This window comes from Dromiciops gliroides, chromosome 3 (assembly GCF_019393635.1).
Source record: "Dromiciops gliroides isolate mDroGli1 chromosome 3, mDroGli1.pri, whole genome shotgun sequence".
Lineage (NCBI taxonomy): Eukaryota > Metazoa > Chordata > Mammalia > Microbiotheria > Microbiotheriidae > Dromiciops > Dromiciops gliroides.
In genome coordinates, this window is record NC_057863.1 from 255,936,906 (window position 1) to 255,952,416 (window position 15,511).

The following is a 15,511-nucleotide window of genomic DNA, read 5'->3' on the forward strand; positions in this document are numbered from 1 at the left end:
TGGAAATATTTCAAGTATAGTGCCCCTGATAGATGATGTGTCATCTCAAAACCAAACCATATTAATCACCAGATTTGCAGTTGTCAAAAAATTCATCACCTTTTCATTACTTCTGAGAATCTTATATTTTAAGTCATAGAAGGATTTACAATATGTATCGATATTGAGAATTGCCTGTATTAGTGAAATCAGAAGTCACTGAAGTATATTAAAGGTTGTTCATCTTGTTAGCATTAATTCAGTAAACATGCCCATAATCTTTCTCCTAATCTACCCCTTTTCTTAAACTTCATTATGAACACTACCATTCCATTCACTCTCTATGTCAACTCCCTGACTCTCACACCCAATCCCTTGCAAATCTTGTCTTTTCCACTTTTACACCATCTCTCACATACATACCCTTCTCTTCTCAGTTCATAGCTCTGTCACCTTTCATGAGAATGAAACATGCATTAGCCTCCTAATTGCTCTCCTTTATGAAGTCTCTCGCCACTCTAACCCATCCTCCAAACAACTACCCAAGTGATTTTCCTAAAGAAAAGGTCTATAATGGCACCACCCTATTCAGTGAACTCCAATGGTTCCCTATTATGTCCAAGACCAAATATAAACTCTTCTGTCTGGCATTTAAAACTCTTTACAACCTGATCCTGTCCTACCTTTCCAGCAATATAACACATTATACCCCTCCTATGACACAATGTAACAACTTTCTGCTATTCAGATGTAACCTTCCATCTCCTATCTCCATGCCTTTTTACTTGCTGTCACTACCATCCTCCCCACCTCTACCTCTTACAGCCCCTAGCATCCTTTAAGATATACTTCACTCATGGGGGCATCTCGGTGGCACAATGCATAAAGCACCAGCCCTGGATTCCTGAGGACCTGAGTTCAAATCCAGCCTCAGACACTTGACACTTACTAGCTGTGTGACCCTGGGCAAGTCACTTAACCCTCATTGCTTCACCCCCCCACCCCAAAATAAAAGACATCAGTTCACTCACCAACTTTACATGACACCTTCCTCCCAAAATTTGTCTTGGTCTGCTTTGTATGCATTTTGCACATACCTATACATGTGCATCTTTTCTCCCTCATTAGAATGTAAGCTCCTTTGGGTATGGCAACTATTTTGCCATCATCTTTGTGTCCTCAGTATGGAACGCAGTGCCTAACACATGACAAGTATTTCGCAAATGCTTCTTGATTGATTATAACCAATATATCTGAAATAACTATGAACAAACCAAGTACTTTGTTCAAGGATTCTTGAATTTTCAACTATGGTCAGCATCTAACTTCAATGCACTTTCATATATATGATCTGATTTTATCCTAACAGCACAATAAAAGATAGAGGATTTCAGCTTTTTAGAACTGAGGGACAGAAGGCTTGACTAACTTGACTGTATTTACATTGGTTAGTGAGAGGGCTAGAAGTAGCATACACATTTCTTGACATTGCTTGTATTTTTTTTTTCAAAATTACTAGGTCCTTAATTACATGTCCTTAAAATAAATATGCCCTTAATTACACTTAACTGGAATAAAGAAGAAAAGTGGAAAACATAATACTATCTCTTTTTCTAATTTCAAAGCTTCTTAAACCTTTTAATTCAGTATTTATGAAAGTATCCCATTTTCTTGCATAATATATAATGCTTTGTATTATTTACAAAATATATAAGTTCAGTATTGATTACTTTTTTCCAATATTAATATTATTAAAATTAAAGAATATGTATCTTACTATGTTATCAAATAATTCCATCAGTATTCTTGTGGCAATTCAAAAAGGTTTGATTATTTTTAGAGGGGACACAAAAATATACTTTGAAATATATTCTCTACATCAGACCACACAGCTATTAAGTTTCTGAGGCAAAATTTAAACCCAGATCTCTCTTTGAAGTCTAGTGTCTTATCTACTACATTTGCTGCCTTTCCTTTTTTTTCTTTCCCATTGAATATTTTTTAATTCTTCCAAATTTTCTTGATCATAAGACTTAGAGTAATTTAGTATCTTTTTACAAAAATAAAATTTTGATCATTAATTTAATAGGTTATTCCTGTTTTCCTTTCAGATTTATTCTTGTCCAGTAATGCAAGGTTGAAAAAGTAAGATATTTGGAGGATAGATGTAAAAAATGAACATTCTAGGGGCAGCTAGGTGATGCAGTGGATAAAGCACCAGCTCTGGATTCAGGAGTACCTGAGTTCAAATCCGGCCTCAGACACTTGACACTTACTAGCTGTGTGACCCTGGGCAAGTCACTTAACCACAATTGCCTCACTAAAAAAAAAAAAAAAAAAAGAACATTCTAACTTCATTTATTCTTCTGTTTTCTAGGAACTGAATTTCTAGCTGCTTTTGATTTTCTTGCTATTAGTGCTTACTGTCTTGGGAATTAAATCCCATTGTTCTAGGCAAGAAAAACTTAGTAGCTAACAATTTGTATTTCTACTAATGCTCACTTTCACTGACACAGACTGTCAAAATTTTGACTTTGCATGGTACTGTTATGTATATGGAAACACTGATGTTATTTTCTTTCTTTAATTTTAAGTTATGTAGAAGCCATACTGTATCTTATCTGTGCTTATCAGAATAACAAGGAGCTCTTGTCCAAGGGTCCATACCGAGGACATGATGAAGAATTGATATCACATTACAGAAGAGAATGTTTACTAGTAAGTGGAATCCATGCAGTTGTTTACCATTTCATTTTGGACTTAAGCTGTTAATGACAAGATTTGAAGAAATACGTGGAGAATTTGGACAGATAGAAGGACTGAATTTAAGCCTGAATAAAACTCTGCTAAGGGGTCTTGTCTTACCCAAATCCCTTCCAAAATCCTGGCACATTCCCCTTCCTTTTGCGGACCTCTATTCCCTTTAGGTGTGCGAGAAAATAGAAATACTTTTTTTGAATAGAGCAAACTGTAATTTATTATTTGACAATTTTTAATTCTTAATTTTTTTTCAATTGTAATTTCTCTGTAATAACAACCCCAAATGACATAAGATTTTTATTATTATTGCATTGTGCTGATCTTATTATTAACTGGCATATTTAAAGCATTGTCATTAACTGTCATTATTATCATTATGCCTGAAAATACTTTGTAATTCTCTATCTTTTGTATCCTTAAGAGATGGTTATTGCTTGTCCAGTATTTTCAAAGTCCATGTGCCCAGAATAGCATCCATAAACATTTTCATCTTTTTTTGTTGTTGTTTACTCCAATCATTTCCAGTTATTTGAAGTATCATCTATTGGGAAGTGAAAGTGACATTATGTCAGATGAGGAATTCCATTTTACTGTTATTTTCTCATTAAATTTCACTCATGGTCAGCCATAATTTTGTCTGTCATGAACTCTTAAAATGAGATTTTTCATACAACACATGAGCCAGTTCACTTTCCAAATATATATAGTTCATTCATTTTAGCTGTTAAGCATATTTTTAAGAATGTGTGCCAGGGGCAGCTAGGTGGCGCAGTGGATAGAGCACCAGCCCTGGATTCAGGAGGACCTGAGTTCAAATTTGGCCTCAGACACTTAATACTTACTAGCTGTGTGACCCTGGGCAAGTCACTTAACCCCAATTGCCTCACCAAAAAAAAAAAAAAAAAGAATGTGTGCCAGTGAAATATGGTAATGAAATCTCAGTTCTGAGACAGCAGTATACTTTACATATTAAACCAGTGGTATCAGACTCAAATAGAAACTGATGGACAGCATATTGACTCAGAAAAGCCTCAATTAACATTACCTATGTTATATTATATTTTTATTTATTTTGTTAAACATTTCCCAAATGTATATTTTTAATTTTTATTCTTTTTTAACTTAATAAAAAAGGTTTTTTTAAAAAAGAATACTTCTACATACACAGCACAAAATAGAGAATGAAATATAAAAACATAAATTTCCATATTAATCTGGCTCACACTAATATGTTTTTGTGTTGTAAGTTTAACACTTCTGCATTAGACTATAATTCTCTGTTTGAAAAGTCTGTTAAAAACTAATGGGCACATAAGTTTGTAATATTGCTACTTACCTTGAAAACTTTTTTCTTAAAATTAATTTGCACGGGGCAGCTAGGTGGCACAGTGGATAGAGCACCAGCCCTGGATTCAGGAAGACCTGAGTTGAAATGCGGCCTCAGACACTTGACACTTACTAGCTGTGTGACCCTGGACAAGTCACTTAACCCCAATTGCCTCACCAAAAAATAATAATAATAATAATAATTTACACATTAGTATTTGTATCCATCTTAAAATATCACTCATGGTCTTTTGAGCTTATTTAAATTCAGTAGTCTTAACCACCCATTTCAAAATAGTTTTATATTTTAGGGCTTTCATTTCACTAAAAACATCAACTGTACTTTAAAACGATAGAATTTGATAAATTATTTTAAAGCATTTGTATGTATGGCTTGATATCTGGTCTGTGTAATTTTAACTAGAGGCATTCAGGCTTTAGGATTGTGCAAGTGATTTGTTGAAAATGATAATAAACTTAAATGGAATTTATTCTTGACAACTTTTTCAAAAAGCAGATAAGTAATAGCTTATTTATGAAATTTTTCCCCTTTAAATTATAGTATGTAGAAATTTAAGTATAACCTCCCCAGTAGTTATGGGGGGGGATCTTACTTTTACTTGAAAATATTTTCATGTTATAATTATATACTTAGATTTTTTAAAAGATGCTATATTAATGTAAAAAATTATAACCACTCTAGAATAAAATGCTTTTAAAGATTTAAGTGGGTTAATTTTATACAAAACCCTTGTGTGATGGATATTTTAAAAATAATACAGTATTTCAAAAATAGAACTTTTTAATCCATTACAATAATTTCCAGCAATAATAAATAGATATATTTGAATTCCTAAAGGACAAAGCCTGGGTTCTACATGAGTTTTCTTTGTAAATTACCAAGCAAAGTGTCTTTTGATGATTTCTTGAAGCTATGTATAGCTTGCCACAGTTTCCTTTATTACTGAATTTTTTGTTGATTTATTTATACTTTACCACATTTTAGATTATGCAGTGATTAAAGTAAGATATGTATTTTTCCACCTTAGCATCAATGAAAATAGTACTTAAAATGATGCTTAAAAATTTATTCTTGGTTTGAAAAATTGACAATTGAATATCTTCCAGTGACAATGTATTGTGGTTGCTATGTTTAAGCATCTGTGTGAATACTTTTAATCATAAGCATATGGATTACATGATTTAGGTTGTATTCAGTATCAAGATAATAGAGTAAATTTAGTAAGAAAAAAATTATTCTTTTATATTTCATAAAGAAATTAAATGAGCATGCAGCAGAACTATTTGAATCTGGAGATGATCAAGAAGTAAACAATGGATTGATTATTATGAATGAGTTTATTGTCCCATGTTTGCCATTGTTACTGGTGGATGAAATGGAAGAGAAAGATATAATTGCTGTAGAAGATATGAGAAATCGCTGGTGTTCATATCTTGGACAAGAAATGGAACGTAAGTATAAATCCTATTTTTCTTAAGGATACCACCATTCTTCCAGTACCCCAACTCACAACCCTTGGGCTAATCTTTGATTATTTCTTCTCACTTATTTTTTCTACATAGCCAGCAGTGGCCAAATCTTGTCAGTTCTGCTTCTAAATATCTTGCTTCCATCTTCTTCTCTCCATTCTCTTGTCCACCATCCTAAATGAGGTTTTCATCACCCCTAACCTAGACTATTGGAATAGTCTACTAACTGATCTCCTTGCTTCCAATCCATACTATATAGAGTTGCCAAGTTGGTATTTCTTTTAAATTTCTATTTTATTTTTAATTTATGGAATAAAACAAGCATTTCGATAATAGTACAATAAAAGATGATTGCACATGAAACTGCACATCTCTTAGAATCTCTAGGTTCATTCAAAGAGAAGCTCATGTACCATTTCTTAGATGTAGCCTTTGCTGATATCTCATCATTAGTACTTACCCCCCCACCCCACCAAAAAATTATCTTGTTTCCTTTTTGTCTAAGTTCTTAAGGTTAGCAACAAGTTGGATTTTTCATCAAGTGATATTTGTTCATATTCTAGACTTCTAACTCAGCAATTAATATCTTTGTATTTGTCTACATTTTTTCAGTCATGAACTAAGTTATACTAAATATATGTTAATTCTTATAGAAAATGCTAATTCTTTAAAATGATGACTTTTGAAGTTTAATGTTAATTTATTTAATTCCAGATCGAAATTGATTTTTAAAATATTAACTTGATGAGCTATTTCTCCCAACATGGTTAGAATAATATTTTTTTTTATTTGCAGCCAACCTCCAAGAAAAGCTGACTGACTTCCTGCCAAAATTGCTTGATTGTTCTACAGAAATCAAAGGCTTCAATGAGCTGCCAAAATTACCTTCATATTCTACACATGAACTGTGTGAACGATTTGCCCGAATCATGTTGTCCCTCAGTCGAACTCCAGCTGATGGAAGATAAATTATACAAACTTTCTTAAGCACATTGTATAAACTTTTTAGTTCTTAACCCTTGCCTTCCTGTCACAAGGTTTGCTTGTTGCTGCTATAGTTTTTAACTTTTTTATTTTAATAATTGCAAAAAACAAATGACTGTACAGACTTTAGCCAGACTGCAAACAATAAAGCTGAGAATCGCATGGCGCTCAGTCTTTGTTTTAACCAGAACTGAAGCAACATTACAAGTCTGATTTACCATGGCAAAAATTCCCTTTTGCCACCTGTTTCAGTATTACTTTGCTTTTATCTTAAGATCCTTTGCTTTATCCACAGCTTTCTATTCAGTCTGGATCTTTCTGTGACTGCAACCATTTTAAATGTCTAGTGCTATGTACAATACATAGTACTTGGTAGCTTGTAAATGAAATTAAAGAATAAAGTTTTATTTATGGCTACTTAAGTGTTTGTAAGGAGGTATATTGTATATTAGAATATATTTGCATAGATATATTTTTAGAAATATTGAGTTTTGGTGGGGATCATCAAGACTTGTGGATAAACAATAATAATGTTATAACATGTTACAATATCAGCTTTGGGGGAGTTTATTTTAAGTTATCTGACACCAAAAATGTTTGTATATTTCTGTCAAAGTTGTTTAACTTAGTATGGCATCTGACTTGTTTTGATCCCAAATCAGGTTTTCATTACAATTAACATCTGATTTCGTAAGTTAAACTTCAGTGTACCTTTTAGTCTGACATAGATTACTTTATTTTTATAAAAAAAAACAAAACTATTTTACAACCTAGATAAAAGCTATATGAAAAGAAAAATAAGAATACTTGAATAAGGGCTATTTAAATGTGGAACTTGTAAAAATTATACCCACATATTTTTAAATCATTTATGAGAAGACGTTTTACTCTATATACAGTTCATATTTTACTTTTGTAAATTGCTCGCTACGTTAACCAATCAGTGCTGTGAAATCAGTTGATATTACTGTTATAATATACAATCACAAATCACTGTGCTTTCATTTACTTTCTTTGAAAGAAATCTATAGAATTTACTTTCCAGATGAAATTATTATTTAAATTTAATGAAGAAACATTTTGTTAGTGGAATTCAGCAGTTCTAAAGGTAATCCTGTTATCAAATCCTATTTTTGATTTATAAATAATTCCTTTATAAATAAGACATTATTAGTATAGTAAAATTCATAAGTATACCACGTGTATGTTTGTTATAGCGATGTCAAAACTATTGCCAATATTAACAGAAGGCAAAAGATGTATATTAAGCCATTAAATCCTATTTTTTGGCAAAGTTAATGATCTAGTGTTAAACCTCTACATCAAAGGGCATTCTGTTTACTGTAAAAATTTGATTGTTAGGTTTATAATAATCTACATATTTTGATTTTGTTTTTAAATCTTATATTGAATTGGATTACTATTTTAACATTAGGTTACAGGGCGTATCAGCGTAGCTAGTTGACATAGTACATAGAGTGCCAGGCCTATAGTCAGGAAGGCTCATCTTCCTGGGTTGAAATCTAGCCTTGGACACTTACTAGTAACTATGTGACCCTGGGCAAGTCACTTAACCCCATTTGCCTCAATTTTTTCATCTGTAAAATGAACTAAAGAAGGAAATGGCAAATCACCTTAGTATCTTTGCCAGGAAAACCACAAATGGGGTCGCAAAGAATTGGACAATTCTGGAAATAACTGAACAACGTGCCCTATCACAAGTTGAGGCTACATGCATGATGATAATAGTAATAACAAAAAATATAATAACTAGCATTTATAGCATTTTTAAGGTTTGCAAAGTTCCTTACATCTATTTTATTGTATCCATACAACAACTCTGGAAAATAGATGCTATTATTATCCCCATTTTACCAATAAGGAAATGGAAATAGAAGTTAAGCAGCTTTCCCAGAGTCATACAGCTGGCAAGTGTCAAAATAAGTATCAGGATTTGAATTCGGTTCTTACAGGCTCCAAGTCCAGCACTGTATCCACTGGACCACATAGCTGCACATACACACATGTATCAATAATAAAGAACTTTTTAAAATCAACATCTACAATGTTCAATGAATACTGATATGATAGTTCAATGTAGTATATGGTGTCCATGTTGGTACTTTTGTGGGAATGGATGATGAGGGGAAAACAAACAAACAAATGTGAGTGAGTGCTCAAGAATCAAACGTGGAAATTACTACCTTAAAAGATCCATTCAGGAAGGAATCCAGTCTGAATCAATTTTTAGTTCTTAAACACTCACCCTCCATGTTGCCAGTAAGCATTACACTGAGATATACTTTGAATCTGGTGACTGGTTAGCCCCAGATTGTATGATTGAATTCTTTGTATGAACATGGTGTACTTGTTTAACTGTGGGAAAGAATATTTAAGAGAAGATGATGCTCTGCTTGTTTCAGTTAGTGCCAGACCTATCTAAGCGTATAAGAATATAGGAACCTTACTCAGGTGCCTAAAATTATCTTATTTTATGACTACTCGGCTTCTCCTATCTTAAAAATGATCTATTGTTGAGTGATTCGCGTGTGTGTGTGTGTGTGTGTGTATAGATATATAGATATATAATATTACAAATCATTGTGGAAGACATCTTTTCAGGGAAACCTAGTTTTAACATTACATTTTTGGAACAAAGCTATTTTAGGTCCCAGCTGCTCAATTGTATAAGTTAATAGCTTTAATTTCTCTACTAATGTGGTTAAAATGAATTCTCTCACCCCCTTCCAAAAATATATATAATAATAGCTGACCCCTTTAGAGTCCTTTATATTTTACAAAGTTTATATTCACAAAGGCAGGCAAATCTTTTTTAATGTTTATATATATATACATATATATATATATATTAACTTTTTTATAATATAGAGGGGAGAAGGGCAGCTAAGTGGCACCAGCCCTGGATTCAGGAGGACCTGAGTTCAAATCCATCTGACCTCAGACACTTGATACTTACTAGCTGTGTGACCCTGGGCAAATCACTTAATCCTCATTGCCCCCCCCCAAAAAAAATATATATATATATACATATATGGGAGAAGACTATATAAATACTCTTGTTCCAGGAGGAGCTAGATAATTTGGAGGTAGGGGAACAGGAATTAAAACCAAATAAAACTAAGCTTTTATTCCAAATTGTTCTTTAGATGCAATATTAATTCGACTACTATTGAGTGGATAGAGATGCCATTGTTTAAAATACTGATACTTTTTCCATCAAAACTGATGCTTCCCTGCTCCATTTTCCTCTGGGAGTATCTCTCAAACCTGACAACCATTTGTATATGTGACTCTACCCTTTTATAATTCTCCACATCTCCATATGTCTCTTTACTAGCCTGTACAATCTAAGTTGTCCACCCTGATTATCTCTCAACACCTCTTCATCCTAATAGCTACATTTCCATCTCTTTGCTTTTACCTTTAATCCCCTTTCAGACCCTGGTTTCATCTTCTACATTTCACAGAGAACTGGGATGATAATGATGATCCTCGTGGTGAACATTTATATAGCACTTAGTATTGTCCTAAGCTGTCTTTGTAATTATTATCTCATTTGATCCTCACAACAACCCTAGAAGAAAGATGCTATTATTATCTCCATTTTACAGATGAGGAAACTGAGGTAAATAGAGGTTAAGTGACTTCCCAGGATTACACAGCTAGTAAATGTCTGAGGCTGGATTTGAACTCAGTTCTTCCTGACTCCAGGCCTGATACTCTATCCACTGTGCCAACTACCTGCCACTCGCTACCATCAGTACTTCCATTCCCTGAAGAAGTAGTCTTTATTAATAAATTCAGGAAGGCACAATGAAATATTCATTCAAGGAACCAAAATGAGAAAAGGAAGTATTATGACAATGGATGATGTTAAAGAACCCTGTCTCTGTTGCTGTACAAGCTTCATACTTGTCTTATCTTTCTTACCCTCAACATTCAATCATCTACCACGTACTGTATTATCTGCACCCGCCTTTCTTGTCACCGCAACCTTTGTTCTGTCCCATTTCTCACTAGACTTCCTAAACCAGGACCTTCCTCCAATTTCTTCCCTTTCTAACCCATTCTACACCCCTACCCGAAGTAATTTTCCTAAAGCAGAAATTATCACTATTCAGTCCAACCACTTTTAAGTGACTTCTACTGCCTAAAGAATATAAGTTCAAACATCTTAACTCCACACTCAATATGATTTGGACCCAGTTTCATTTCTTCATTTAAGTGAATTGGACTAGTTGATGTCTTCTATCTGTGATGTTTAAAATCTAAATTGTGGTTGCCTTAAATTAGAAGCTTCAGCACCAGTCTTTGGGCATTAAACATTTATTAAAGCATACAGGTATTAACATGGAGTTCAGAAAGTTAAGAAAAGGTCTATCTAGCCTAGAGTTCCAGCCTGGTTGGGTTCTTCCTCCAGTCCTCCTCCATGAGTCTGCTTTAATCAGGAACTCTCCAGCAAGCTGATTGTGGAAGCTTTTTATAGGTCTGGAACAGAGGCAGTCCTTACACACTGCTTCAAGCTGATTGGTTGGCATCATCCAAATCCATTGGTTTGAAGGTGTTCTTGAGTTCTAGCTTCTGAGAACAATACCTTCTTAAGGGATAGCCAGGTGTGATTACAATCCAGTTACTTGAAGTAGGCTAATCTGTAGTCAATTACTCTCACTTGATTCAATCAGTCTAGATTCATCTCCAGGTGGGTCCTTGAGTATCTGCTAAATCCCATTATTTCATCACATATCTCTTCCATGGACTCCAAACATTATGATCCAATGACTTACTTTTTCTCCAACATCCTGTGCAACTTATAACCTCTAGTGCTTTGTTTACCATATTTCTCCTTCCGTAATATCCTATCTTCCCCATCACTACCTGCCAAAATTTTGTCATTTAATACCCAATTCAGTTACTCTCCTGTGCTCCTCTAGCATTTTGTAAATCTTACAGCAGTGATAATCAGTTTTATATTATAAATGTTAGTAATTTTATAAATGGCATTCAAAAGGTCTTATGACCTTTTTTTGTTCATAAATCTTATAATAAAGGCATTTCATTAGTAAAATATTACATATACATATGTAATGGAAAAATCAGAATTATTGCCTGGGTTTTAGTATTATACATACAGTATATGTTTAGCATATTGTTATTAATTCAAGGGAGCATATGTGGGTGAATGACCTTATGTTGAAATTGGATGATTACATTTTTGTCTTTTCTAGTAAATGGTGTCATAATCCTGGATATGGGGGATTGTTTACATTATGAAACTGGGAAGAAGTTGCCAGTGAATTCTCTTTCCCCAAAATAAGTGCAGTGCTTTAAAGGATCATTTTTTTTCTTAAACAAAATACTTTTAGCCTTTGAGTTAAGCTCTTCTAATACCATTTTTATTAGAAAATATGAAGCCTAACTTTGCAAATAATTTTATGTGAAACTGAATTCTCCTTCTTCTGTATCCTTTAAATTCATTAATCCATCAAGCCAGAATAAAGAAAATCCAAATTATTTCCAGAAACATTTTTCCTGGTATATTATGGAAAAAGTTCTTATAGTATAAGAAGAGATTTGTGCTTAGGTAGAGTAGACTGGAATTTGAGATCTGCTTTATGGCTATACTTTTCAAACATCCACATTTAAAATTATAGACCACAATTTTGGTGTTCAGTTTTTTATTTTTGTTTTTCCTTATTATAAAAGCCGATAATGTTTGTCCTTTCTGGTGGTTCAGACTCAGGAGTGAAACATGAGGTATATGTAACCCATCTTAAAACTTATCAAAAATAAGTGTATTTAACAATAACTTAGAAAAGATATTCAACAAGGGTACAGGTTCAGGTTGAGACACTTCCCCTCTTCTCAAATGAAGAAATATATTGTGTCTTACATGTTGATTCTTATGGCAGTGGGACACCCGTCAATTCTAAAGGACCCATTTGTTTATGGGCTAGGCTTTGTGTTCATTAGGCACTCAGGAAGTTGTGTCAGGAGTTCTAGTCAGACTCTTTAATCAATTAATTGAGGATGGAAGATGGCAAAGGAAAGGCAGTGAGCTCTCAAATTCATGACACGATCGCTCCAAAAAACATCCAAATAATGCCATAGGACAATTCCTGAAGCAGCAAAATCCACAAAAGAATGTGCTGAAATCATCTTCCAACCAAGGACAGCTTGGAAGGTCAGAAGGAGGGAGCTGCTATGCTGAGACAGGAGTCGAGCCCAAGCCCACAGTCACCCTGACACAGATCACACAGATCCAGTCCCAGGAAGGCATTGCCAGAGAAAGAGACCCCCAGAGCCTCTGAATAAGCTGCAGTGCCAGTGTCATCTGGTGAGAGGACTGAGCCCTTGGCAGGGGGGAGATTACAGGGGTCTATGCTGGTGCTGAGGCAGAACTTGGATTTTCCAACCCTGCTGGGAACCAGCTTAAGTAGCAGTGGCCCAGGTGAGGGAGGGGCACAGGCTCATCATAGCTGACAACCACATCGCACAAAGTTGGTTAATTAGCAAGTAGGTCTGAGGTCATCTACGGACCAGGGAACTGGCCAGGCAAGTGAAGAACCTGATCCTCCTTAAATCATACCACCTGGGATCTTCTGAGGCTTGGTATAGTACAACCTGGAAACAGTGCCCCAATTTAAGGAGCTAAAAGTCAAGTAAAAGAAAGGCAAGATGAGAAAACAGAGAAAGGTGAGGACCATAGAAAGTTTCTTCAGTAATAAGGAAGACTGAGGTGTACCCTCAGAGGAAGATGTCAACATCAGGGCCCCTATATCTAAAGCTTCCAAGAAAAATATGAATTGGTCTCAGGCCATAGAGGCACTCAAAAAGGACTTTGAAGATAAAGTTAGAGAGATAGAGGAAAAAATGGAAAGAGAAATGAGGATGATGCAGGAAAGACATGAGAAAAAAGTCAACAGCTTGAAAAGCCAAGTGGAAAAGTTCTCTGATGAAAATAATTGCCTAAGAATTAGGATTGAATAAATGGAAGCTAGTGACTATGAGAAACCAAGACACAATAAAGCAAATTCAAATGAATAAAAAAATAGAGGGCAATGTGAAATATCTTCTTGGAAAAAAAACTGCTGACCTGGAAAATAGGTCCAGCAGAGATAATTTGAAAATTATTGCTCTGCCTCAAAAGCATGATCAAAGAAAGATCTTAGACATTATCTTCCATGAGGTGAAATCCCACATGAAAGAAACAGGAAAGGTCTTATGGAGTGGGGAAGAGATGGGGGAGGAGCAGCCCCCTTTCCAGGAGGTTCTCCTTTTCCTGAGAAAAAGTGTCAACTCTATTCTCATTCCATCCCCTTTTATATCCTACAATTTTATGACTTTGTCCCATTAAAAAACAACAAAAGTGATTCACCTATATTCAAATTGTTAAAAGGTTCAGTCCTAGTGCTCTAGACCCTCCTTTCTACCATCACCCTCACCTGATTTCATCTTCACCTTTGTCTCCTTATGGACCTTTAGAAAGTCCTCCCATTCATCTGTCTGCAGCCACCCTTCCTGTTGATCTTCTTGGCTGTTGCATTTATTCACTTCTTCTGCATTTCATTTCTCTGGGATATTTGGAAAACAAATATCTTCAGGTCTCATTTTCTGTTGAAGAATGTTTTGAAACACCTCTTTATTATTGAACTTCCATCTTTTTTCATTGCTGGATAAAGATTTTTCAGGGCTGGTTACATGCTCCTTGATCTCCATTACTCTTCAGAACACATTATTCATTTTCTGTTATATTTTCTTGTGTGTGTAAGATAATATAGTGTTATTAAGATTTCCTTTCCTTTAGATTTAAAAGTCTTTCTCCTGGTCACTTTCAAAGTTAGGTATTTCTCAAAGGAATTGTTCAATTTAACTGCTCTGAGTCTTGAAGTTTCTTGCCTTGGCTATTTTTGTGGAGTTCTTCTATGGATCTTTTTTTCTATTAGCACTTTGTTTTCTGTGTTCAAATGTTCTGGGCAGTTTTCTTGTATTTTTCTTGAATTATGATGTTCAGGCTTTTTGACTTATTATGAGATCTATATTCCTTAAATTGTCTCTATGTATGCCACCTCTGAGAGCAGTATGTTTTGCTTGTATGGACATATTGCTTTTCCTCTGCTAGATTGTTTTTTCAGTTCTATGTATTGGCTCTGCCAATCAGTTGTCCTCTCCTTTGATTTTGTATTTATGAGACTTACTACTATTGATTCAAGGTTTTGTATTATTCTGCCAATTATTTCTGCTGTGCAGACCATCAGTTCTGCTTTCTCAGTTCTCATTTCTCTTTTAAACTACTCAAAGAGAATGCTGTGATTCTATGCTGTCCTCAAAATTTACAAAGTACTCTGCCTCACCAGGTATTGTCATTTTCCTTTGTTTTGAAGTAGTTATTCATAGTTGCCTAAACTCATTTATTAGATCTGCTGTCAATGTTTTCCTATTGGTCTATTATTGCTTATGCTCAAGGTCTTCCTTAGAACTTCAGTAATTTTAGGATTTTTTCCTGTGGTTCACTATCTGACACCCCTCTAGAGGACTGTGGTTTCTTTGGTGGGGTTGATCCCAGCCTCCTCCCATGCCAGCCTAAGTCTCTACCACAAGTGACTTTTGGGGGAACAGCACCAGCACCAGCTTGATTTTGGGTCCTTTCCCTAAAACTTAGTTGTGTGCCACACAGCCTCCAGCACATGGTGTCCTGCCCCATTCCCTCTGTTCCTCAGTTTTTAGGCCCATTGGTACAGAACACTCCTGGCAGTTTCTGCCATTTGGGCATTAGATCTATGAAGCACTAAGGTGGGGGGTTTGGGAGGGAGACTATGATTGAACTAGAGTTACAAGCTTAGACTCATGTCCTACCCCATTCCCTCTGTTCTTTTGCTTTCCTACATCACTGTTGCAACACAGTATATGACTGTGGTGCAGGCTATTGGGGCCTCAGCAAATTAATGCAGTT

General features: G+C 34.8%; 1 protein-coding gene across 6 annotated transcripts in view; it reads left to right on the forward strand.

The window, feature by feature from the left end:
* Positions 1-8,400, forward strand: part of USP25 (ubiquitin specific peptidase 25) — a 139,867-nt gene extending 131,467 nt beyond the window's left edge. For all 6 annotated transcript variants that reach the window (XM_043993152.1, XM_043993153.1, XM_043993154.1 and 3 more), the window contains 3 exons: positions 2,574-2,697; positions 5,343-5,538; positions 6,352-8,400. In XM_043993152.1, the coding sequence (XP_043849087.1) occupies positions 2,574-2,697; positions 5,343-5,538; positions 6,352-6,524 (493 nt within the window). In that variant the 3' untranslated portion in view covers positions 6,525-8,400. The remainder of the gene's footprint in view (positions 1-2,573; positions 2,698-5,342; positions 5,539-6,351) is intronic.
* Positions 8,401-15,511: the final 7,111 nt, after the last annotated feature.